Source organism: Sinocyclocheilus anshuiensis, unplaced genomic scaffold (assembly GCF_001515605.1).
Source record: "Sinocyclocheilus anshuiensis isolate Anshui unplaced genomic scaffold, SAMN03320099.WGS_v1.1 scaffold1297, whole genome shotgun sequence".
Lineage (NCBI taxonomy): Eukaryota > Metazoa > Chordata > Actinopteri > Cypriniformes > Cyprinidae > Sinocyclocheilus > Sinocyclocheilus anshuiensis.
In genome coordinates, this window is record NW_015548271.1 from 243,648 (window position 1) to 271,499 (window position 27,852).

The 27,852-nt window shown below is 33.9% G+C and overlaps 1 protein-coding gene across 1 annotated transcript in view; it reads right to left on the reverse strand.

Moving 5' to 3' along the window:
• Nucleotides 1–27,852, reverse strand: part of LOC107655744 (collagen alpha-1(XXIV) chain-like) — a 118,736-nt gene that overhangs the window by 17,359 nt on the left and 73,525 nt on the right. The window contains exons 30-49 of the mRNA XM_016443317.1: nucleotides 22,712–22,765; nucleotides 21,920–21,964; nucleotides 21,167–21,211; nucleotides 16,438–16,491; nucleotides 16,039–16,092; nucleotides 14,798–14,851; nucleotides 14,231–14,284; nucleotides 13,278–13,385; nucleotides 13,061–13,114; nucleotides 12,633–12,740; nucleotides 11,638–11,691; nucleotides 11,292–11,345; nucleotides 11,020–11,076; nucleotides 10,834–10,887; nucleotides 9,728–9,781; nucleotides 9,233–9,286; nucleotides 7,532–7,585; nucleotides 7,260–7,367; nucleotides 938–1,045; nucleotides 705–812 (exon numbers count right to left, since the gene is read on the reverse strand). Coding sequence (XP_016298803.1) covers nucleotides 705–812; nucleotides 938–1,045; nucleotides 7,260–7,367; nucleotides 7,532–7,585; nucleotides 9,233–9,286; nucleotides 9,728–9,781; nucleotides 10,834–10,887; nucleotides 11,020–11,076; nucleotides 11,292–11,345; nucleotides 11,638–11,691; nucleotides 12,633–12,740; nucleotides 13,061–13,114; nucleotides 13,278–13,385; nucleotides 14,231–14,284; nucleotides 14,798–14,851; nucleotides 16,039–16,092; nucleotides 16,438–16,491; nucleotides 21,167–21,211; nucleotides 21,920–21,964; nucleotides 22,712–22,765 — 1,335 coding nt within the window. The remainder of the gene's footprint in view (nucleotides 1–704; nucleotides 813–937; nucleotides 1,046–7,259; nucleotides 7,368–7,531; nucleotides 7,586–9,232; nucleotides 9,287–9,727; nucleotides 9,782–10,833; nucleotides 10,888–11,019; nucleotides 11,077–11,291; nucleotides 11,346–11,637; nucleotides 11,692–12,632; nucleotides 12,741–13,060; nucleotides 13,115–13,277; nucleotides 13,386–14,230; nucleotides 14,285–14,797; nucleotides 14,852–16,038; nucleotides 16,093–16,437; nucleotides 16,492–21,166; nucleotides 21,212–21,919; nucleotides 21,965–22,711; nucleotides 22,766–27,852) is intronic.

The following is a 27,852-nucleotide window of genomic DNA, read 5'->3' on the forward strand; positions in this document are numbered from 1 at the left end:
AATTTTGCACATACATATTTTTACAATTGATTTCAAAATAAAGTAAAAGTCTGAACTGTCTGATTAAGAATTTTTTTCTTATCATTTGGGATGTGAATTATTTTACTATTTTTTAAATACATACTTTTAAATATTTTAGATTATTTTATACACAAAGAGCTTTTTCTAGCATGACCAGAAAAATATGTACTTTAAAAAAAATTCCGAACAAAATTACTATAATATTTTTATGTACTTTTTAATGTATTTTAGTAATTTTGTTGTGTATTGTTGTCATTTTTATTTATTTATTCATTTATTTATTTTAATGTCTATATAGCTTTTTATGCATTTTTATTTCAGTTTTAGTTATTTCAGCACTTAAACTAAACAAAAATGAGAAATTTCGGAAACTAACCAAAATAAACTATTAAGAAAAAATCACAATACACAATAAAGTGTTGTTATTTTTTTTTCAATTTAGTTAATGTTTAGTTCATTTCAAGTAACAAAAACTGTTTTTATAGTTTTAGTTTTAGTTAAGGATAACCTGACAAACTCTAGCATGCAACCTAGTATTTTCATGGTATATACACTATAGTATCCTTACATCTCCAGAAAAGCATAGTACTGTTCAGTAAGTGTGGCCTAAGACGATGTGACTCTGATAATGACGGCTGATGGCAGGTGGAGTAAATACACACATGACAAATGACGACACTCACTGGTTCTCCTTTGGCACCTTGCTCTCCTTTCACGCCCTGGTCTCCCGTCGCCCCCTCCATGCCTTTAGCACCCGCCGGTCCTCTGTCGCCTGCCAAACCCATCTCACCCTGCACAGGTCAAAGGTCAAGGGTGCATACTGTAGTATATACTGTGTGTGCTGCACATTTCGTCATATATAATAGATTATCAAAGTAAAAATTAAAATCTAAAGGGAGAATTCAGGGTTTTTGACCTTTGACCCCGCTGGCCCTCCCTCTCCGATGATACCAGGAAGTCCGAGCTCGCCCCGCGGGCCAGGAAGTCCCGCCCTCCCCTCCAGACCAACGTCACCGCGCTGACCCTGCACACACACGTCAATCAAAGCAGCAGCCAATCAGAGCTCAGCACAGAATCCAAAACACTCCTCAATACAATTCCTATAACAACATCTTGCAAAAAGCACAAGCATCAGTGCATACTGCACAAAAAAACAGAACGCCAGCTCCAAGCTATAATTGTATAATAATGACATCTGCTGTTAAATGAGCTGAACTGATGGATGGCTTTGCATGTCGCTCAGACGCAACATTAAACTTCCTCACACACTTTAATGTGCCTAAACCAAGACAAGGCTTTCACTGTGGAGAATAAACACATAAAAGAGGCGGAAAGAGCATGAGCTGATGAAGGACAGCGCTGAGTCTGGGATTCGTCTGTAAGAGTTTAAGAGTGTAACGTCAAACACAGAGACAGAGCCAATTAAACACAACACACACATTTCATCCAGTGATGTTTACAGGAAGAAACACTGAGAGAGACACGAAAACAACACTGGACTCTTTGAAGTTCACTGAGCACCATGTAAACACTGGGGTTATTAGTGTTCAATAAGAGTTTATTTGCAAAAACAGATAACTCTTGTTTTGATTAATGTTTTTATTGTGTTTTATTGTGTTAGTCAGCTGTATTTTTTTTTGTTATTATTATTTAATCACGATTAATCACATGATAGTCACGAGTTAACTCGTGATTAATTGCAACTTAATCGCACATTTTTATCTCTTCTAAATGTACCTTAAATTAATACTTTTCAAAATTTTAATCTACTCTAATCAACATGGTCACGGACAAATATGGATGCTTTATGCAAATGTATGTTTATTATTAGTAAAACCATACTCAACATAGAGCATAAAGAGTAGACATGGTCATAGATGTTTTTCAAAGAACTTGTCTATTAGACACATGAAAAAAAGAACATAGAAAAACCAGGTTCCCATTACTTCTCTTTCTTTGCACTGAGCAATACCTACACAAGCCTTACTTCTTCTGAACATGCTGTACATTTATTATTTATTATCACATTTGTTTGCCTCTCTGTGCCCACATACTGTATTTTGATGCAGCCAAATGCAGCCAAATTCAGATATATTTGACTGTTTCTGTTGTCATACAACGGAATGAATATGAAATAGTGACTGAAATGCGACCCGTTAAGATTACATAACCAGCACTCCCTTCCAAGATGTTAATCTGCATTTATAATCGAGCCGTCGTCTGATGAAATCAAATACACATAAGATAAAGACAATAGCTGTGCTGTGATTTCGGCTATACTTAAATGTAAAATTAGAGAAGCAACATAATATCTGTTTTAACTGAAAGCACTGCTCCTCTCAGCCGCTCGCTGAACAGAGCAGACGCAAAACAGCGAGTCTCAGAAACGAAATAAGTAACCAAGAAGTCACTAGATGTGTCTTCAACACTTCACTATTAATCTAACATGTGCAAATCAGTCAGAATAAACTCTTGAGCATAGTGAACATGGCTCTGGTACCACGGTATTCCCTCGTTAGACTGCTTTTAAATGGGCTCGTTATAAAAGCATCACTCATTTGGCTGTTGGTTATATAACCACAGTCTCTCACACACTGAAGCTGTGTCTGAATGAGGCTCTAATGAGCCGTCAGCGACCGCTCTGCAGTCATGGACTGCGTTTACACACGGGACGGGAAGAAAGGGCTAAGAAATGAAAGACACGGCAGCAAAATCAGCCGAATCAGCAAATCATCTGTGAATGCTTAGCAGAGATAAACCACCAAAATGAGTTACAGAACAGCGTTCATTCATTAGACGCAGAGAAATCAAGCAGCCAGTACAGCTCAATCATGTGAAGAACGTCACATCAACATCAAATCAGCCTGATTTACATGGACGTCTGATTGAACAGCCATTCATTAGCACACGTTATACTAAAGAAACTAATCTTTATCTTCACAGTCTTTCATCCAAGTGTAATGACTTTCCTGTTCATCGTCAAGAAAATCACGTCTGGATTGTAGAAAGGTCCTCATTTCTGTCTTGTATTCAGTGTTTCACTCACATGAAGGTGAAATGGGCTGCTTTTAGAGGATTCTGTGAAGCCTTGATTATTTTCAGATATTTTTATATTTGAATTATGCAGAAAACTAGAATGTGGAAAAGTAGAATATGGAAACAAAAATACAGTTTTGGTTGAATTTAACATGCTAACATGAGAGATGATACATGCCATTCAACAATACAATGGGCAGAGATGTTGCAATTTAATGCAGTAAAATCAAGAGTTTTCTCCAATAAAAATAGACAAAAAATGAACTAATAAACTAACAAACTTAAACTTATTTTCATTTAGTTTAAGTTGAAGTACTAAAATGACTAAAACTAAAACCAAAATTTAAAAAATGATTAAAAAAACATATAGACGTACTTAAAAAAGGTAATAAAATATAACAAATTTATTTAATTTAGTTGCCAAGGGAAATGTCTAATATTCATTTATTTTTAAATTAAGGGCAAAAAACACCCTAATAAAATATAACAAACTTGAACATAATTAAAATGTAAGTTTTAATTATTTTAAATTAAAGTATTAAAATTACTACAAATAAAACTGAAAAGAAATGTCAAAAAACAATGTCTTTACTGACATTCGAAAAACAAACAAAAAAACGAAAACTAAAACTTTAACTAAATGAAAAAGAAAACAGAAAATATAAAAATAAAAACAACTTAAAAATATTAAAAACTACTATAATAGTATATGAATTAAACTAAAATAACACTGGTAAACACCACAAGTCAGGTTTGCAAATAGTTATTTGCTGTTTCCCTGTAATTATTTGTGAAATTTACTATCAATTTCTTCTACACCATTTTGGTACATACACTGCAAAAAATGCTTTTCTAGCTTAGATTTTTTGTCTTGTTTCCAGCCAAAATATCTAAGTAAAAATATCCAAGTAAAAATATCTACAAGTAAAAATTATTGTCTTGTTTTCAGAAAAAAAACAAGTCAAAATTACGCTAGTTTTTGCTTGAAACAAGCAAAATAATCTGCCAATGGGGTAAGCAAAATAATCGTTTTCTGTTTGAAATCCGATTACTTTGTTTACCCCATTGGCAGATTATTTTGCTTGTTTCAAGCAAAAACTCACTTAAATTCGACTTGTTTTTTCTGAAAACAAGACAAACAATTTTACTTGTCTAGAAAATCCTTCTTGATTTAAGAATTTTTATATATTTTGGCTGGAAACAAGACAAAAAAATCTAAGCCCTTCTACACCATTTTGGTACATACACTGCAAAAAATGCTTTTCTAGCTTAGATTTTTTGTCTTGTTTCCAGCCAAAATATCTAAGTAAAAATATCCAAGTAAAAATATCTACAAGTAAAAATTATTGTCTTGTTTTCAGAAAAAAAACAAGTCAAAATTACGCTAGTTTTTGCTTGAAACAAGCAAAATAATCTGCCAATGGGGTAAGCAAAATAATCGTTTTCTGTTTGAAATCCGATTACTTTGTTTACCCCATTGGCAGATTATTTTGCTTGTTTCAAGCAAAAACTCACTTAAATTCGACTTGTTTTTTCTGAAAACAAGACAAACAATTTTACTTGTCTAGAAAATCCTTCTTGATTTAAGAATTTTTATATATTTTGGCGGGAAACAAGACAAAAGATCTAAAGCTAGAAAAGCATTTTTTGCAGTGTATAAAGTCAAACAAGGTTTATCGTAACTCCCCCAAACCAAGGTTTGAATATAACCGAGACTTTACAGAATGCTTTAAAAAACATTCAGATATAATAGAAATTACATCATCAGAATGATGTTTTAGGCTACATTTACACTAGTGTGTTTTCGTTTTAAAACGCGACGGAGATCATTTCTGAAACGTAGTGAAAATGACAGTGTAGACAAGGCCTTAGTCGCACTTGGAAAGCAGTTTCCTTGTAACCGTGTGTACGCAAGTGAAACTATCAGTGTATTTCTTTATTTATACATGTGTGTGTATTGGTTAGGGCTGCCCCCTAATAGTTGACTAACTGTTAGTCGACCAGAAGAGGCTTGGTAGACCAAAATTTTATTAGTCGCTTAGTCAGAGAAAAAAAAATCCACAGGCGAAGTCACGCAGTCACGCGTTAACGGCTGGTATCTGTGGTAATACAGTAGTACATTGGGCTGGACATCCAAACGCAATGCACGCTCGTGGATCATTCATCCACCTCAAATGGCTTATCATCTGAAATATGTAAGTATTAGCAACTTTACATGGCAGCTCAATCTAATGTTAACCTAGAGAAGCAGTTACTGTCTCTTAAAATACTCCCTCATTTTTGGTCATACAGATTAGAGTAATACATGTAGTGAATCTGTAAATACTCTACATTTATTTGTGTGCACTCACAATAAAAACAAAACACTGTGCTTTTGTAAAATAATGAAAACAAACAAGATGCGCTTTCTGCCGTCTCGGTCTCAGTGAACTTGAGCGTGACACTCCAAAACTCTGTGTATACTTGCCTTACAGATATGAAAACATATCTATAGAGAGTGAAATGTCTACTTTCAAATGAACCAATTCAAATGGAAAACAAATATTCTCCGATTATGTAATCCGATGAAACATGCATACAGGCACATCATTACTGTGGAGATGACGAGTCAGTGTCGCCCGAATTCATCTCTTAAGACGAAAACAAAGAAAGCACTAGTGTATCAATAAATTATTAAAATGTTAATGCAGCCTCCTTACTGCTATCCCTGACATTTTCATAATCATTTCTTCTGCAGTGCTGTGGCAAGCTTTATGCACGTGCTTGAGTGCTTATTAGGCTTTGTAGACAATTAAAGGCTAATTATTATGTTATTTTTTTATCAATTTGTTTTAATAATTATTATTATATAATTTAATTATTATATAAATGGTTTATTAATAAATGTGTGATTAGTCCAATATTGCTTAAAATTAACGACTACTAGTTGACCAGCAAAATCTTTAGTCAAGGGCAGCCCTAGTATTGGTTACTGGATCTTAGCACTGCGTTCGACACTATTGACCATAACATTCTTTTGAATAGACTAGAAAACTTTGTTGGCATTAGTGGAAGTACATTAGCATGGTTCAAATCGTACTTATCTGACCACCATCAATTCGTAGCAGTGAATGAAGAGGTATCATATCCATCACAAGGGCAGTATGGAGTACCTCAAGGCTCAGTACTAGGGCCGTTACTTTTTCATCAGGAAACACGGTGTTAGCTTTCACTGTTATGCTGATGATACTCAGCTCTATATTTCTTCATAGCCCTGCGAAACATACCAATTTGAAAAACTAACGGAATGCACAGTCGATATAAAAAATTGGATGACGTGTAATTTCTTACTGCTAAATTCTGAAAAAACAGAGGTGTTAATTATCGGACCTACAACCTCTGCATGTAAAAACCTAGAACACTGTCTAAGACTTGATGGCTGCTCTGTCAATTCTTCGTCATCAGTTAGGAACCTAGGTGTGCTATTTGATAGCAATCTTTCCTTTGAAAGCCACATTTCTAGCATTTGTAAAACTGCATTTTTCCATCTCAAAAATACATCTAAATTACTACCTATGCTCTCAATGTCAAATGCAGAAACGTTAATTCATGCGTTCATGACCTCAAGGTTAGATTATTGTAATGCTTTATTGGGTGGTTGTTCTGCACGCTTAATAAACAAACTTCAGCTGGCCCAAAATGCCGCAGCTAGAGTTCTTACTAGAACCAGGAAGTATGGTAGACACACTCTGTCAGTTTAAATCTAGATTAAAGACCCATCTCTTTAACCTGGCTTACACATAACACACGAACACATTTCTAATATTCAAATCTGTTAAAGGATTTTTAGGCTGCATTAAATAGGACAACCGGAACTGGGAACACTTCCTATAACACCCGATGTACTTGCTACATCGTTAGAAGAATGGCATCTACGCTAATATTAGTTTGTTTCTTTCTTATTCCGAGGTCACCGTAGCCACCAGATCCAGTCCAGCGATATCATTGACTTGATTGCACAGATACTATTTAAACTGAACTGAGCTGGATGATGACATCACTGAATTCAATGATGAACTGCCTTTAACTGAATATTGAGTGTTCATTATTGTCCTTTGGCATTATTGACACACTATTTTCCTATTTAATACTGTAAAGCTGCTTTGATACAATCTGTATTGTTAAAAGCGCTGTAGAAATAAAGGTGACTTGACTTGACTTACTGTTCGGCCTTTGGATCCAGGCAGACCCGGTAAACCAGGAAGACCAGGAAGCCCATCGGATCCCGGATACCCATCTGTCCCTCTGGGCCCCGGCAAACCAACCGGACCCTAAAACACATGACATATACATAAATCTTAAATGTAGGCCTAAGCATTTTTAAAATGTTTTTTTTTTTTTATTAAATTTTTATTTAAAAAATTATATAATATTTTTTATTATTGATTTATGCAGTGATTTGTGCAAACATAAACATGTGGTGTAAAATACTCACTTCAGGACCTGGAGCTTCAGCGGGACCTCGGGATCCTTTCTTCCCAGCGGGTCCCTAAAACACACACACACACACACACACACACACACACTTATTCAAAACCCTTACATAAATCTGTTACCTAAGAATGATTGGAGTGAATTAAAAGAAAGATTTTTCCATGCCGTGATAAAGAAATCGCTATAATCAGCTCTTATTCAAGCATCTCTGAGTGCACAATTCCTTTAATGCTCTGGATAACAAAGGAAATAAAAATAATAAAGTCACGCTGGGTGGCCAAATGCTGTGATTCTGTTTCGCTCAGGTTTTTAATGCCGTTCATTGGCTGATATCTGAATGGGATATTTATGATGGTGAATGTGGCTCTGTGAATGTTTACAGGAGCTTTCCAGGATGGATTTGCAAAAAGAAAAAAGCAGACAAAAGTATATAGAATTCATTCTCTTACACAACATGTTTTTATACTGCAGAGGCGACCTGCCATTGACTTCTGTTGGTTTTAAATGAATCTATTTATGTTTGCTACAGTCTGATCCTAAACTTTTGCCATTTTAGATTCATAAAACACTAGCATATTGCTTACTGAATATGCTGAATACTATTTTTTAAACTATGTAAAGTATGCAGTATGAAGATTTTTCAAATTTAAAAAATGCTACATTGTAGTCACATGACCTCGCTATGTTGTGTGCTTAATTATTCTTGAATATATATAGTGCTATTTTAGCGCAATTTAAGTATAAAGACATGTTTACTTTTGGCAGTTTGATGAAAGAAGTCAAGAAAAAAAAAAAATTGTAGTCGATATTAACGATAATAACACTGAAAACTGAAGTTAAAGCACACTGTAATATACAGCAGCATACCAGGATAACTATAGTTAACTAAAACATAAAAACATTTTAAAAAAAATCATTATTTAAAATAAAATAAAATGTAACAAATAAAATTAAATATAAAAAAGTTAAACTTATTTTATTTTAGCTAGTTGCCCAGGAAAAAGAAAATATAAAATAAAAAATGATTTAAAATATCACTAAAAACTAGTAATATCTCAAATGTACTAAAATAATAGTGTGATCTGGTTGCATAATGCAAATCTTTGCAAATATATTAATTATTTTATGATTAAGAAACTATTATAGTTTTTGTTTTAAATATTCTGAGGATTTTATTTTTGTATTTTCCATTTTCAGTTAAAGTTTTAGTAATTTTGTTGTGTTTGTCATTTTTTATTAGTTTTTATACATTTTTATTCATACATTTTATTCATAAATATGCATTTCATACGTTTTATTGATTTTTCATTCAGTTTTAGTTTTAGATATTTTAGTACATCAAAATTCTTCTGAAGAATTTTCTTATGTTTTTTCTTAAGATTGTTCTTAAGACAAAACTTAAGAAGTTTTCTAATTCTTGAAAATAATCTTCTTAAATATCATCGTAAATAACTTCTTAAAGTTAGGATAGCCCCACATACAGTAGTCACACATACCGGAAGCGTTCACTCGGAAGATGCACTTCAGAACATTCTTACGAACTTTGCGGAATTTATCTTAAGAAATTTCTTAACTTATTTCTTAAGAAGATTTTTGTAAGTCTGGCCCCAGGTGTTTCATGCATACAGAAAAAAATCACAAACTGCACAGTATATGAACTACACACGGCATAAATAGTTTAAGCAGTGCGCTAGTCACAAACCTGAACTCCCTTCTCGCCTATGGGTCCTGCTTCACCAGGAAGCCCAGGAGATCCCTTTAAAAAAAGATTGTGTGTTTGTGAATTGTGATTGAAAAGACTGTGCTTTAATTTCATTTTGCAAGCAAACACTTCAGTGTGATGTCCCACTGGTCTGGAGACGTGTGGTCAGTGTCCAAAATTAACCAAAGAAAAAACTGCAAACATTAGCTTTGGCATGTCAAATTTTCCAGCAACTTAATTAAGAAAGTTATGCAACAAAAACTCTGTGCTCCAAATCCTAGTGAGCCACCTACCTAGACAGCATATTAAGGCATCATACGGTGCAACGTCTGATGCAAAGACATGCATCAAACACAAACAACATGCAAAGGTGAAACTCTATTGTGAGCTGAATTTCCAGTGCACTGTTAGCATGATGCACTGACTGCTGTCTATATAGGTGGACAGCAGCAGTTTTGGACCAGAGCTGCAGTGTTGGTCACACATCAGACTTACAGGAGATCCCTGCTGACCGATCGCACCACGGGCGCCTGTGACCCCTGCATGACCCTAAAACACACACACACACACACAAATATGAATGTGAGTGTGGACTGTTTGTGATGAAAACAGGCCTGCAGCGCTGCAGGATCCAGACCAGCTCAATCTCGATCAACTGGAAGGAAATCATCTGAAGAACAATCAGCAAAAGAAAACAACCAGCGTCCAAAAAGACACTGTTATGCTGTTGCTAAGGTGTTTCCAGTGATTTTTTGTTGCTGTGTGGTTGCTACAGTGTCGCTATGCAGTTTCTCATCATGGTGCTATGCCGTTTCAGAGGTGTTCTGAATGTTTATTTATCATGCTGCTGTGTGGTTGTTAGGGTGTTGCTATGCAGTTTCTCATCATGTTGCTGTGTGGTTGCTAGGGTGTTGCTATGCAGTTTCTGGTCATGCTATTGTGTGGTTGCTAGGGTGTTGCTATGCAGTTTCTGAGGTGTTTTGAGTGTTTTTATCATGCTGCTGTGTGGTTGTTAGGGTGTTGCTATGCAGTTTCTCATCATGTTGCTGTGTGGTTGCTAGGGTGTTGCTATTCAGTTTCTGATCATATTGCTGTGTGGTTGCTAGGGTGTTGCTATGCAGTTTCTGATTACGTTGCTGTGTGGTTGCTAGGGTGTTGCTATGCAGTTTCTGAGATGTTCAGAGTGGTTTTTAACATGTTGCTGTGTTGTTGCTAGGGTGTTGCTATGCAGTTTCTGAGGTGTTCTGAGTGTTTTTTATCATGTTGCTGTGTGGTTGTTAGGGCGTTGCTATGCAGTTTCTGATCATGTTGCTGTGTGGTTGTTAGGGCGTTGCTATGCAGTTTCTGATCATGTTGCTGTGTGGTTGCTAGGGTGATGCTATGCAGTTTATGATCTTGTTGCTGTGTGGTTGTTAGGGTGTTGCTATGCAGTTTCTGATCATGTTGCTGTGTGTTTGCTAGGGTGTTGCTATGCAGTTTTTGATTATGTTGCTGTGTGGTTGCTAGGGTGTTACTATGCAGTTTCTGAGGTGTTCAAATAGTTAATAGCTAATAGAATGATTTTTACAAAGCATGAAATTCCTCCTTACAGAGACACTAACCTGATATCCGTCCTCTCCTGGTTCCCCACGTTCGCCCTTCTCTCCTGGAGCGCCCTATACGCACACAAAACTGATATGTTGTCTTATTTCTTCAGTAAAGTGATGTAAATGTCACTGCCTCTTTATTTACTGATTTCAGTCCAGGTGTTGGACAAAAACAGGAAGTTAAAGGAAATTAAGACCTACTGGTTCACCTAAGGGCCCAGGCGGTCCTGCCGTTTTACTGTCTTCTCCTGGGTAACCCTGAAGAACACATAATCAGTCAAACTCAGTTTCTAACAATTTGTTTTAACACTGGCTTTACACTAATTATAGAAACATTCACAATATGATTTACTGCTTTGAAAAAAAGCATATCTGCATACATTGCGTAGAATTTTAAGCATTAAATGTAACTCAAATATGGCATTTAGACTGAGATTATCATTCAAAATATAAAAATATGCTGAATATATAACCTTTTCTCCCTTTGGTCCCGGGGGCCCTGCTGGACCTTGCTTACCAGTGTGACCCTATAGTTAAAGAAAAACAGTGAAGATAAAAATAAAGGTAAAAATAGACAATTTCCTTGTCTAATCCAAAGTAAAAATTTTTTTAGGAATGATGATAGACTGAACGTTTTGAGATAATTAATCGATTATCATGTCTGGTTGGTCTACGTTCACAAAAACATAGCGAAAGACTCCTTTATTCAAACATACACAAAAACGATAATTAAGAGGTTCACTCCCAAAACTTTCTGCAAATGTGAGTGTGATTTTGTAAGCATTCATAAGTGCATATATTTGTATGCATGAAACTCACTGTGTAACCTTGAAGTCCTGGCTCTCCCTGAGGTCCCATAACTCCTGGTCGACCCTGAAAGGTAATGAACAAAACACACACATGTACGTTAGCTTGTGTTTTGTGGCATACTCGTCGTACCTCAACAAATAACCTGCTAAAAATAACCTGAGTTTCCTGTGCTGAAAAACACATTATTGGATAGAATCTTAAAAAAAATGACTCCTGCTGCTCATCCCATTATGACTTCTCGGAAAACCATTTGCTTATGAAAACAAGACGCTAAGTTTCCCCAACTACACTTGTTTTTACATGTCAACGATGTCGTTAAACTCTGAGGGAAAAGCAGGGGCAAAATAAAACAATCCCAGACATTTTCTCTGCTTATAAAATCCGTCCTAAAACCACCAAATCAGCAGGCGCTTAACTGCATTGTACAAGAAAAGCGGATTAGTCCCTAGTATCTCTAATGGCATTAGTGTAAATCCCATCAAAAAGCTTTGGTTCAATTCCAAATCCTGCGAATGTTTACACACGCCTTAATTCAGCCTGTAAAAGCAGCAAGTTTGAGAATAGAACTCATTCTCAGCATGTTAGAAAATTATTACGGTCTTGTAACTCACTGTTTCAGCTCATACAGAAATAATAGTACATATTTTTAATACCTCATTTCTTTAACAAAATAACCCACTAACATGTCTACATGTCTAACATGAACTAATTAACTAACAATTATTCATATAATACACTATTGTCTAGGGCTCCCCTAGTGGTAAAATCATATACAACAGCATAATGCTGAGGTTGTGGGTTCAAGCTTCAGAATATTCCCAAATTTCCGCTTGTTAATAAATTCAGTGCATCTATTCGTCTCATTCAGACTGTATTGTTTTGCACTGCTATTGCAGTCCCTTTGTGATGGTGATTAAGTTACTTAATCATCTTTGGGATTTGCACAGCTATTTCTCAACATCAGAAAGAGTGAAGGGATGCATGAAAGGAGAAAGCACACTAACTGCGGGTCCTCTGGTTCCACGAGCACCTTTGAGTCCTCTCTCCCCCGTCTGTCCGATTTCGCCAGATGAGCCCATTTCTCCCAAGTGACCTGGCAGCCCTTTTTCACCCTATCAAAGAGTAAGATGGAAATATCAATGAGCAGGACTGGTTTGAGTTGTTTACAAGTGAGAATGACAAGAAAAAAGTGACTGTATTGTGAAAATACAGAGCAGAATGCATCCCAAACAAACCAAAGTGAAAAAGAGTTCCGCAGGGCTCTATTCTAGGTCCGTTTTAGTTCTGACACAATACTGCACAATAGCCTGTAAAGACTTCTGTTTCCACCTTTGTGCAATTAAAATGAAATGGTCCCATGTATTGTTTGAATGCGATTGATTTAATTCAAATTAGTTGCCATAATTTATTTTGATCCACAAGTTTTGGTTACCTTTTTTCCTGGACGTCCTCGGTTACCCGGCAGACCCTGTTTGCCCTCAGGTCCCTGATGAAGAAACATCTGCTTTAACTTCACATTATCAGAATAAATTTTAGACTCAAAAATCATCATCATCATCAAATTTCATCTCAAAATACATTTTGTCCACTATACACAATGAAATGACAAATGCAGATTAGATTCACTCCATCACTCTTTCATCACTCACCGGGAAGCCCTTTTTCCCAGGATCTCCAGGAGGTCCTATTGGGCCAGAGTCACCTATCTCGCCCTTTTCTCCGACTTCTCCCATTGGTCCACGGTCGCCTGGCTCACCCTGAGAGTTTTAACAAAATAAAAACAAACCTTAAATGAGAATTTTTTTCCAAAACTGTGTGGGTTTTGGTACAATGGTTTTGGGAATCAACATAATATGGTGAATAAAACACAAAATTTTTCCCAAGTGTATACTATTCCAACCAAAGAAAAAATTCACAGCAAACAGTTTTTACACAACTTGTGTACTGTTGGCGTAGAATAACTGAAAAACAATTGAAGGATTTACTTTGTAATTATTCATGAAATTTACTAGCAACTTCTGAGTGAAACCTTTCAAAGAAACGACAAGTAACATTGAATTAAACATGAAATTTTGAAATAGAAAGAAGCATTTTCTTGTAAAATGTACTCCAATAAACTTTGTTTTATTTCGTTATTTATATAACTTTGATAAATCAATTTTGACATAATAGTGATAAAAACTGCCAGAAAATTGTTTATGAGGCAACAGGTTTGTGCAACAACACATTGTGCATTTCTCATCATTCTCTAAAATAGATCATATAAAAAAAATTAAATACAAAAATAAAATTAAAAATTAAAATTAAATAAAATGCTAAAGTAGTAAAGTTTCAACCAAAATCTTAAATTTTATCGTATTAGAGCTAGCAAGAATTTTAAAAACAAATATTAAAATGCCTAATTTTATTCAAAAAACGAAAATCACTTAAACTTGTAAAAGCATTCATGTAGCTCAAATGATAAAAGCATGGTGCTAGCAATACTGGGTCATGGGTTTGATTCCCAGGAAATGCATGATAATATGTTGCAGTGCAAGTCATTTTGGATAAATGCATCAATGTAAATGCAAATGCAAGTAGGAAACTTAATCTGGAGTCTCACCTTTGGTCCGTCCTTCCCTTGATGCCCGTCCTCTCCAGGTGGCCCTGGAGGACCCTAAAACAAACAGTAACATGTAAGACCAGGAAAAGCATCATGGGATTCATCCCAAAAACCAGCTGAAACTGCGGCAGAAATGTGCTTATTTGTTTTTCCTATTAACCATTACAGACATGTTTATTTGTATTACTAAATCAACAAATCTGATTGCAATATTAGCAAGATTGTGAATAAATATTTTCCAGTTTGAATAACATATAAAAAAATGTTCCACAATGCAGTAATGAGAATGAAATTTATGATTTATTTTGGGGTGAAATATGAGCTGGAAAAATGCATGTCAGGTTTCATGAGATTCACTCGGGTAGGACGCTGCTCCCGAAGTCATAATATCCAATAACAAACACAGAGAATTGCTTGAATAATTCAGTAACCAGAGACAAATACGTCCAGTGTGTGTGAGCCTGAGGGTCCTTCTGTCAGATTATTGACACTGTTGGCTCATGTCAGTTGAAGCAATGAAAATACACTGATGGATCACGTTGACGGGAATGAGGTCGCTTCACTCACTCTGATGCCCGGTTGGCCCAGTTCACCCTCCTCTCCGACAGGCCCCATTTCACCCTGGAAAAAGACAGAAAGACACAGTTGCAAATGCCAACAGTTCTCGCTTTTATACTGTTATTATTGGAGCTTGTCAGTAGAAATCATCCATTTCCATTGCACTTCATTGTAAACAGCAGCTTGGACATTCTGCTTAATGTCTCCTTTTGTGTTCCACAGCGTTAGAAATATGGTCATTTTCGGATCCCTTTAAACCTATAAAGCCTACTCTATCATATTTTTTCAGTATAATTGTACAAACATCCACCTTCAGCTCATGCCTCACATGTCTTGTTGCTGTCAAATTACTGATTTTTATCAAGTAAACGTCGGAATAACTGTAGTAATATTTCCAGATGAACACTTACTGGACTGAAGCAGCTTGGCTTTACTTGATTCTCCATCAATCATTTTTTAGAAAATTAGTGAGTCTCAAATCTGATCATCAGGATCTTTTGAGGATATTTAGATCATTTTATGTCAGTATCTGCTGTACTGTTATAAAGACCTCATTGATTTACATTACAAGCATCAGAATTTCATCATACTTTTAGTCCATATAAATATCAGCATCTGCACCAAATTGCGTATTTTTGCCCACTTTGGGACTCTGAATAAAACAGCTGTTTTTCCTCCATATTCTAACTACATCAGACTATATGAGCCATAAAAACCTGATGCTTTTGATATAAAACTCCACAATAAACACATATGTGAGCCTGGAGCACAAAAGCAGTCTTAAGTCGCTGGGGTATATTTGTAGCAATAGCCAACAATACATTGTATGGGTCAAAATTATAGATTTTTCTTTTATGCCAAAAATCATTAGGATATTAAGTAAAGATCATGTTCCAGGAAGATATTTTGTAAATTTCCTACCATAAATATATCAAAACTTAATTTTTGATTAGTAATATGCATTGCTAAGAACTTTTCTCAATATATAGATTTTTTTGCACCCTTAGATTCCCCAAATATTGTCCCATCATAACAAACCATGCATCAATGGAAAGCTTATTTATTCAGCTTTCAAATGATGTATAAATCTCAATTTCGAAAAATTGACCCTTATGACTGGTTTTGTGGTCCAGGGTCACATTTGCAAAATTTCTTTTAATATTTTAATTTAAAGTTTCAATCATCTGTTCCATTTCGATTTCCATTTCTGTCTATTGTTTCATGTCAGGCTTTACAGGGTTTTGCCTCACCTTGATTCCAGGTTCACCCACAGGCCCCTGCTCTCCTTCAGGTCCTGCAGGTCCCTGTGCATGCACAAAAAAAACACACAAGCATACGAGAACAAGAAGTCAAAATAACACGTGTGGCTCATATATCAGACTCGAAACACAGAAATAATGCTAAATTAAATAACCTGCAACATAATTAATTTACTAAATTATTAAAATGTGCTTTTATGAATGGTTCTGCAGTGCACAGTGTTGTTTTACACTCCTTCGTGTGCCTATATTATGTCATCCATATTGAATTCAGTATTATATAACTCTGCACTGTACTGAATGATCCCTTTTTTAAGTTGCATGTTATTGCATAATTGAACACAGAAGAAATCCATTGCACACAAAAATTCAGTTTCTTTCAGGAAGTACCTCGTGACCTTGCTCTCCATCTGGGCCCGGGTCCCCCGGAGGGCCTCTGGAGCCCTAAACAATCAAATAAACATGAAATAAATATGAAGTCATGCACAATTCAAACACTTTTCCCATAAACAGTCTTGTTTAGATATTATAAATTAGATTTACATGAATCGCCCTTGGCGCAGGATGTGAAGAGATCTTTCGATTACGCCTGGCTAGAACTGAATTTTGCCGTGCACACGTGAACAGCATAAAAGTGTGGATGCATGTTTAAATGTGCGCATAAGCATGTGTCAACACGAGGACATTGACATGCACACGGCATCAAAGACTGGAAACACGAACCCCTTCCAGAGACGCTGTTAAAATCTTTCATCTGCTGACAGAGCGGCTGATTACGTTTAGACGTAATGACACGAAACACTCGCGCTCAACGCCAGAAATGCCACAACGAGCAGCGAAACGCCTCACAAACCCTCGTAGGTCTTCACATCATGACTTACATGTGTTGCACAAGAAAGATGCATCAACGAGTCACGTCATGCATGCTTGCTGAGACTGTTCACAGCACATTTCTGACGTTTAAGCACATTGCTGGCCATATGAACACAATGTGCAGTGCAAACAAGCATCCTTCAGTTGATGCAGTTTTAGATCTTTATTTTTGCTTATTTACATACAATCTACACTCAATCATGTTTATTGCAGTCCAAAACTGTGTTTTATTTAAATGCGACATGCAGTTAACTTAATCACGTTGTTATAGTTTAAACTAAAGGCTAAAACTATTAAAAATCATTTTTGTTCATTGAAAAAGCTTGAATAATATGTAAACATTAGATGAAAAAATTTACCTTAAAGATTAATGAAAATTAGAAGTGTTATAGAAGTGTAAGCACTAAAACGACTAAAACTAAATCTGAAATAAAATTAAGGCTATATAGAAATGTTTAAAACTAATAAAAATGACAACATACTCAACAAAATAAAAAAATTAACATGAGTAAAATAAAATTAAAATAAATGACTAAAACTTAAACTAAAAAAATGAAAACTGAAAATATAAAAATGATTAAATTATTATAAATTACATATACATATATACATACACACACACACACACACACAAATGCTATAATATATATTATATAGTATACTAGTATAAAAATAAGAAATAATACTAAAATAACACTAAACCTGGCACTATACGTGCTGCTGTAAAGCTGTATCATGCATAATAAGTCTTTTTAATTTATTTTCTTCATAAAGAACAGCCCTTTATATGTAAAGGAGGCTCATTTAAGAACGCAAACCGTTGTAATACTCACAGGTTCACCTGGAGGACCTTTTACACCTGTGCTTCCGGGAGGACCTGCTTTACCCTGCAACACACACACACACACACACACACACACCACACACACACACACACACACAGACACACACCACACCCACACACACACACACACACACACACACACAAACTCTGATTATATGTGATTCATACACATGTTCAGACATCATAAAATCAGATTACACATTGTTCCGTTTAAAAAAACGACTCACAGATCAGAAATACCACAAATGAGATCTCAGAATATCATGTTCGGAGCTGCTTTCCACATTCATTTTACAGCTCTAAACTTATACTGGAAGGCAAACGAATGACTCATTTGTGTGTTTTTATTTTTCCAAAGGAGTTTTAGTAGAAAAATTAACACTTAAATGACACCTACTGTATATTAGCTATGAAAGAGCAAAATCTGAGCAATGCAAGAACACAAATATTAACACAGGTGCAGAGAAGTCACAAGCTACTGTCCAAATAAGCACATCAATTATTAGTGATTTGTTAAACACATTTTATGATGTAGTAGTAAAACATTGCTCCTTCACAGAATGGAAATGTCTGAGTTTGTGTTTGTTTCTATGATGGAAATGTAACCATGAGCCGTAATCCAGCAGGGACCCACAGCCTTTCTGCTCTCATTTTCATCTGTTTTTCTTTCCATCTTTATCAGACGCCGATACGCGGAGAAACAGGAACCACTGGCTTTAACGTTCACCTGTCTTATCAGAGTATTTCTCAGTGAAATCTCACTGTTCCCACAATAGAGACACTCGATGGTCAGTTTCCATGACTGCTCAAACCAACACACTGCAGATACTGTGAGTGCTGTAGTGCTTTAATAACATCGACGGTGGATTTTAATCACCCCATTCATCATAAGTCATAAGTGCACTTAATTTTCCAGCAGTAAATATGACTTACACAAAGATGCATTAATAACAGTCATAAACGCTTCCATACGTGACCCTCTCAAGTATACCTTCACTTCACGGGCTTCATATTCAAGCAAAAAAATTTAATAAAAAATCATGATAAATCCACTCATTTTAAGGCATGGACCTGGTTTATAATTGGCTAGTTTCAAAGTTTTGAATATTAAAAAAATAATAGTATTTATTTAAACAAAAACAATATTTTTGCCAACACATTTTACAATTTGAATATTTCTGAGTATCAAAATAAAATAATAGTATTCATTTAAACAAACATAATATTTTGGCAACACATTTTACCATTTTAATAAGATCATTTTAATAACTGAGTATTAAAATATAATATTTATTTAAATAAAACTATTTTTGGCAACATATATTACATTTTCAATAAAATTATTGTAATACTTTTGATTATTAAAATAATAGTGTTTATTTTAACTAAACAAACATATTTTGGCAACATTTTGACCATTTTAATATGAATAATAACAGAAATAATATTTTACATATATTAACATATCAACATATTTCACCATTTTTATTTTATTATTTTAATACCTTTATATATAGTATATTAAGTATATACCTATAGTATTTAAGTATCAATAATATATTAGTTTTCACAGTATTTAAGTAAAAATAATATTTTGGCAACATATTTCGCTCATATTTTATTTTATTATTTTTTTTAAACCAATATAACACCACACCAGCATACTGATTTCTGAAGGATCATGCGACACTGAAGACTGGGGTCATGATGCTGATAATTCATGTTTGATCACAGGAATAAATTTACAATATATTTACATAGCGTATGGTTATTTTGAATTGTAATAACATTTCCCAATATTACTGTATTATTATTTTTTTTTAATCAAATAAATGTAGCCTTGGTGAGCAGAAGAGATTTTTCGAAAACATTAAAAATCTTCCAGACCCTAAACTTTTGAACACTAGTGTATAATTTGCTGTTAAATGAGCTGCTAACCGTCTGTCAACATTCACCAGTCATCTCTGACAGTATTTGCATATCCTAGTGCTCTGATTCACTATTATTAAACCGTTGTGTCACTGGATCACATCTCCACACATCTGCAGCATTAAAGCAGGGATTACCTGTTCACAGGAAGCCTGCGGTTTAAACATCATAAATCATCTGAGTTATGAATGAATCCGCAGCGATTTAATGAGGCTGTGAAACACCGAACAGCACGGCTGGCAAAACTACACGTTCACCGTCAGTCACTAGAGGACGCTGTGAGCTGGAGAGCATTAAATAGGCCTGTGTGAACACTAAACGCTTCGACACACACTTCACACTTCCTGACAGCAAACACACACACGCTTTATTACAGGAAAACACAGACGCTCGACACGGCGTTCTCAGACCAGAGATATCTCAACATCCTGCTATATATGTGATAAATAGGGTTGGGAATCATAAGGAGACTTCACTTTACAATTCTGGTTCCTTAACGATTATTTTAATAATTTTGATAGCTAAAACAAAATAATAGCAATTATCTACGAAATTTTTTTTATTTTTGACAACATTTTTTACTATTTAAGTCAGATTGTTAAAATCCATGAATATAAAATAAAATAATGGGTTTTATTTTAAACAAACATATTTGGCAACATACTATATTTTAATACATTTCAGTACTAAAAGAAAATTGTATTAAGTAAATAGCAGTATTTTTCTTTAAATAACATTTTACTATTTCAATATTATTATTTTAATATTTTTTGCTTATTAAAAGAAAGCAACAATACTTATTTAAACAAAAATAATAGTATTTTTAGCAACATATTTTAATACACTTATTTTAATACTTTCGGGTATTAAAAGTAAATTACACTATTTATTTAATCAAAAATAATTATATTTTTGGCAACATATTTTATTATTTTAATATGATTATTTTAAAACTTTTGAGTACTCAAAAAATAGTATTAATTTAAACAAAAATCATAGCATTTTTAGAAAAACACTGTATTTTACTATGACTATTTCAATATATTAGAAAATTTAAAGAAAACAATAAAATGTATTTAAACAAAAATAATAGTATTTTTGTCAACATATTTTACTAACTCACAGCAATTATTTTAATACTTGAGTATTAATAATAGTATTTACTTAAAAATCTGAGCCTTTTTGGTAATGTATTATGCTGTTTTAATCTGATTATTTTAATACTTTTGAGTATTAAAATAAAATAATATTATTTATTTAAACAAAAATAACAGTATTTTGGCAACATACTGTACTGTTTTAATGCAATTAGTTTGATACTTTTGAGTATTAAAAGAAAGTAATAGTATTGATTTAAACAAAAATATTAGTATTTCTGACATAATATTTTACTTTTTTTAAATAAAGTATATTATAATATGAAGTGTTTTTAAATAAAGATGGTAACATTACAATTGTTAGACTGAGACTTACAGGCGCTCCTGCTGCTCCACTCTTCCCTGGAACTCCAGCTTTACCCTACAAACAAACACAAACACACATGAAAGAGTTCAACTGAAGCTTACTGATCTCCAGTGTTGGGGGTAACTCATTACAAGTAATGCGAGTTACGTAATCAGATTACTTTTTTCAAGTAACTAGTAAAGTAACGCATTACTTTTTTAATTTACGAGAAAATATCTGAGTTACTTTTTCAAAAAAGTAATTCCAGTTACTTTGTTTTCCCATTTATTGACTGACAAGTCTCCTGTCCCCATATTGGGAGAAATCGGGAGTACAGAGGCGTTGTGTGCGCTGTGTGAACATGATGTTACTGTAGTTCTAGACTAAATGTGAATGTGCATTAATTCATCCCACTCACAAAAAACTGATTTAGTATTCATCAAAATGAATTAAAACAGTGAAATGCAAACTCAGAATATGACGCAAACCTGCAATAATTAAATATGTTAAATAACACAAATGTATCTAATTCCATTGCATTACTTTTAAAAGTAACTTTTCCCAACACTGCTGATCTCCTCTGAACCAAAATGAGCTCAAAACTGTCTGCGGTTGAAATCTACATGATGTGTGGTTTGAGATGAAGCAGTTTTTCCATATGAAGACGTCCCAAGAGAAGATTTGGTCAGATTCTTCTTCTACGGAAAATGTTATCTAAAGTTTATTTATTTTTTCTAAATGTTTTCTTTTTGAATCGATTTTCAAGTGTTCAGAGTTGCTTACGATGAATCCAGGAGCTCCAATCTTCCCTGGCGATCCCTTTTCACCCTGCAAAACAAAAGCAGTCGAGCTGTCAAGCATGTGTGACGTGTGTCTGTTCATCACGATCATTCAGCAGCTTTGTAATGCAAATCACAACGCAATTGTTTTGGGTTTTGTAGTGGTGTGAAAAGCACCATGAAAGTGCAGTTTTCTATCCTGTGTGATCTATTTTCTCCTGAAACAGGAAGCTGGTATACGACACAAGAGACATAAATGCCATCACAATGTTTTCCCAGAACAAAAGATTTTAACTTTTACATGCCGATATGTGACCCTGGACCACAAAACCAATCATAAGGGTAAATTTTTTGAAATTGAGATTTATACATCATCTGAAAGCTGAATAAATAAACGTTCCATTGATTTATGGTTTGTTAGGATAGGACAATATTTGACCGAGATACAACTATTAGAAAATCTGGAATCTGAGGGTGCAAAAAAATCTAAATATTGAGAAAATCGCCTTTAAAGTTGTCCAAATGAAGTTCTTAGCAATGCATATTACTAATCAAAAATTAAGTTTTGATATATTTAAGGTAGGAAATTTACAAAATATCTTCATGGAACATGATCTTTACTTAATATCCTAATGATTTTTGGCATAAAAAAAAATCTATAATTTTGACCCATACAATGTTTTTTTTGGCTATTGCTAAAAATATACCCAAGCGACTTAAGACTGGTTTTGTGCTCCAGGGCCACATATAATTCTCTATGTGTGTATATGTTTTGGGTCTTTAGGGACGCTGGTACCTTTATGCCCTCAGGGCCTGGCTCTCCTGGAGGGCCGTCAGGTCCCCTGGGGCCCTAAAAGACAAAAACACAATAGGTGAACAGGATAAAAAATGTAACTAATAGATATCACCATACATACCAGTTGATTGACTACATTAAGAATTGCAAAAAAAAAAGTGTATTAGAAGTTTTCTAAAGTGTTTAAATGTGCAATCGACGCATTATCTAATTGAATATGCACTAACTTGCATAAAATTCCAGAAGATAAATCTGAACATCGCATAAAGCTAGATTCAAAATTCTTGTTTGATTTTGTTGACATATTAGAGTTAAACATTTTTGTAGAGGGGATTTTGGATATCTCTTTTTATCACTCCATAAATCAGAAAAATACTGTCAGCAGCCAGAAAACTATATTTTCACCATGTTTTTAGTAATAAACTGTTGTATAAACTCAGGTGAATGATATATGAACAAACCCCTCAGTTAAAACCTTCAGAATATACATAGGAATAAAACTGCAAAGTTTGGTGCATGAAAGTGCTGGTGAAGTGGAGGAGAAAACTTTTAAAGATATGAATTGTAATTGACATTTACAGACGCAAATAGATAAAATGCGATAAAAACTCAGCTGAATGATATCTAAACAAATCCTTCAATAAAAACCTTCAGAATATACATAGGAATAAAACTGCCAAGTTTGGTGTATGTGAGTATTGCTGAAGTGGAGAAAAAACTTTTAAAGATATGTATTTTAATTGAAATCTACAGACGAAAATAGATAACGCGCAATAACATAAAAACTCTAATATGTATTTTGGATATTTTCTTTCCACTAGTCTAAAATAAGATCCTGTTTTCACTAAAACCTATGAAATTCAGCAAAAAAAAAGAAAGAATGAAAGTAACAATAAAACACTCTAAAAAATGCTGGGTTAAATACAACACAGCACTGGGTAAAATATGGACAAACCCAGCGATTGGGTTCTTTTGACCCAGCGGTTGGGTTAAATTCTGGGTTTGTCCATATTTTACCCAACGCTGGGTTGTATTTAACCCAGCATTTTGTTAGAGTGAATATAATACAGAAAAAATCACCATGTTTTTAGGAATAAAATATTGTATAAATAAATGTGAATGATATATGAACAAACCCCTCAGTAAAAACCTTCAGAATATAGAGAGGACTAAAACTGCTTAGTTTGGTGTATGTTAAGGGCTGCCGTTGTGGAGGAAATTTTATTTTTAAAGATATGTATTGTAATTTAAATTTACAAACACAAAAATGGATAACGTGCAATAAAATAAACCTGAAAGTGTATTTTGGATGTTTTCTTTCTTCTATTTTTAAAGAACATGTTATGAAAAGCCAATCTATGAGATTTATTACATCAAGTTCATCATTATAAACAGTCCAGCTGGTTGATCAATGAGATCAACAGAGACCAGCAGAGTGGAGACGCCTCACGCCAGACCAAACACACCGGGAATCAAGGACAAGCCAAACAAAACCAAAAAAGAGAGGATTTGATACAGAAACTAGTGCACTGCTTTGCTGTCTGTTGTCTACTGTCTATATACAGTAGGCATAACCAACATGCAACCTCATTAGTCGCCACTTTGGAACACACTATATAGACCACTTAAGCTCACGAGAGATGCAACTCACTATTGATTATAATAGTTTGGTGTTAGGATGTTACTAATATGTGATATTTATAAGTTAGCGTTGTTATTGTGAACTAAAACTATTAAAAATTATTTTCATTAATTGACAAAGTAAAATAAATAGAAAAAACAAAATATAAAATATGAATTAAATGATAAACTTATAGAATCAACATGTACAGTAACTTAAACTGTTGCATTGGCAACTAATTTTTGAAAATTACAACTTAAGTGTATTATTAAACATAACATCAAAACTTACAGCAACGTAAAAAAAAAAAAATGTTTTTTACAAATATTGCATTGGCAACTAACTAAAATAAGTTGAAGAACCAATATTACTAAAATAAAATAAAATAAAGCTAAATTGAAATATTTAAAGAAAAATAATAAAAACTTACAAAAGCACAAAGCAACATTACTAAAACTTCAACTAAAATTGCTGAAATTCAACTTAAAATAAAAAAAAATTAAAGCTAAAAATATTGAAAAACCAATAAAAATGACTAAAGCACACAATGACATAAGCACGTAATAAAATTACTAAAACAAAAATGAAAATAAATTAAAGCTAATTATAAATATTATCAACAAAAACGAATAAAAATGATTAAAGTACATAAACTATTAAAAATTACACTAAAATTAAAATAAAAAAAAAACTGCGGTGAATCAACAACTGGCAGACGATCTGAACGAGTTCTACTGCAGGTTTGAAAAAACACCCCACACCCGCCCTGAACACCTCTCCACACAACCATTCACACCTCCAGCAACCCCCCTCTCCCCCACACCTGCAATTCAGATCAGCGAAGACGAGGTGCGCCAGGTCTTCCGGAAGCAGAAAAGGAGAAAAGCACCAGGCCCAGACTGTGTTACACCAGTCTGTCTGAAATCCTGTGCTGACCAGCTGGCCCCCATCTTCACACAGATCTTCAACAGATCAACTGTGGAACACACACTATTTATACACTCATACACTTATTTATCTAGCACTCATACTCAGTCTACACCTAAAATTTGCACATAATATACAGTACCTGTACATACAAAACTGTCTATTGTAATATACCTGCACATACAATTGTCGATTTATATATTTTTATTCCTTATTTACTTGTTCTATTTTTTATTTTTTATTATCTGTGTTTTTTTTTGTTCTGTCACTGTCATTCTGTTACACTGTGGAAGCTTCTGTCACGAAAACAAATTCCTCGTATGTGTAAACATACCTGGCAATAAAGCTCATTCTGATTCTGATTCTGATTAAAACTGATTTTCAATACATTACAATAGTACATAAATAATATTCCTACAATAGTATATAAATAATAGCAAAAAATACAAATATCACATATCATTGTACAATTCAATTCAATCTATAATTTTCAGTACTGAATGAATTATATATGGGATTATAAAAGAGATTTTTCTAACAAAGTTTCTCTTATTTTGTCCATAATCTTGGACTGAGCTTCTTGCAGTGCATTCTCAAATAAAATGCAATGCTGCCTTAGTATTTATTTAAAATAAGGGATCTTAAAAGGCACTATAATGTATTCAGCAGCCACTGCATTTGAAACATGCTTATAATGTGTTAAAAGCTGTCTATGCAGGTGCATACTAGGTTTTGGAGCAGAAGCACAGAGCCAGAGAGTCTCGTCTGTTGACTTTGGGTTCATGAACGGAGACTCTCGATGCTCTGTTCAGGATGTGTAAGCGATCTGTCTGTCATGTTTTCACAAGGGGGTTTAAAGTCGCCCGTTCTCACCATCATTAAAATCAGATCTGCACTGTTTTATATAAACAGAACGGAGGGGAGCGTTCTCTTAATTGCAGAGTTTGGCGAGAACCTCAAACCTCTTTTCATCAGCTCCTGTGGCCCCTGACAGACTTCATCCTGTGTCATTAGGACTCACGTCAAACATGCTCTTTCTCTTTGTCATTTATTATGTTAGTCAAGCTTTCCTGCAAGTAATTGAGTTTTCCTTAAACATTTACCCTCACGGTGACCTGTTATTAATTAAACCAGCTGTTTCTGCTACTGTACTTTTAAGACCGTTACTTTTTGTTACATACATTAAACATTTTAAATGCTCAAAAAAAAGTTATTCTTCCAGCTTTATTCAGAAAAAAGTAAATCAGAATATAAATAATGTAAAAATACAAATAATAAAAATAAAAATATAGAAATTAATATAAACATAAATATTCATTCAGTTTCCCTAAAAAGACTAGAAGTTGACAGGCAAAAAATGTAAAAATAATCCAGAAATCATTCTGTATATTATCATCAATCATTCTGTAGCGTCATGTTATTATCATTAACTAAAACATCTTCATTACTGGAAATAAAATAAAATATTAAAAAATATATATTATATTTCAACAATTCTCTTTTTCATTAAGTTTAAGTACGAAAATAATGAAATAAACTAAAACTAAAGCTTAACAAAAAAACTACATACACTGAAAAAAATTGTAGTAACACCAAGTAATACACTAAATTAAATGTGAAATTTTGAGGTAGATAAACTGAAATAGTTTTTTTTTTTGTAAAATGTACTCCAATGACAGACAAGTTTTTAAGAACAAAAGCTAATAAAAATGACAAACATAATTAGCAAAACTTCAACAAAAATTAAAATGCAAAAAATAAATAAATAAAATCTAAAATATCAAATGTATATCAGAATAAAAAATGCTAATAAAATTAAATATACATTTATTTTTATAATATTAATTTTTAGACATTTATAAATTGTATAATTTATTAATATATATTTAATTAAATATATGTTGGATTCAGATGAATTAGCCCCTCAAATAAGTGAAATAAAGACCATCAGTGGTGACTGTGTCATATTCGTTTTGACCACTAGAGGTCCCTGTGGTTTATCTAGAAACACGATTCACTCGGTCAGGGAAAAAAAAAAACACTAAAAACATCTAGCCACACTGAACAGATAGAGAGCTGAATGCATTAGCCTTAAAGTGCCCCTATTATGGATTTTTGAAAATGACCTTTCATGCAGTGTGGAACACAGCTCTGAATCCCAAGTAATGTTGACATCAACATGAAATATTAGCATATTGCCCGCCCACTTGTTGGTCTTTTTGCTTTTTGCAGAAAGAAAAAAATTCATTATTTGCCACTAGGTGCCACCTTTGGGGCGGTAAAAATAGCTGTTTCCCCGGTAACGCTGCACACAAAGCAGCACTGCGCTCACAAACGCGGCTTTATCAGGCATTACAGGCGAGATGAAATGAAAATGAGACCAATCGGACCAATCACCGCAGATTAGTGTCACGCAAAGAAGGGGTTTGGAAAAATTAGTCATTGAGCAAATCGTTTAGGAGTCCTTGAGCAAATAAGGTAAAAATAAATGCATATTATAAGACAATAAAAAGTGTTTTTTGAGCTTGCATGCATGTCAACCTGTTGTTGGGGACTCCCAAAACCAAAATATGAACCTTTCATAACCCATAAT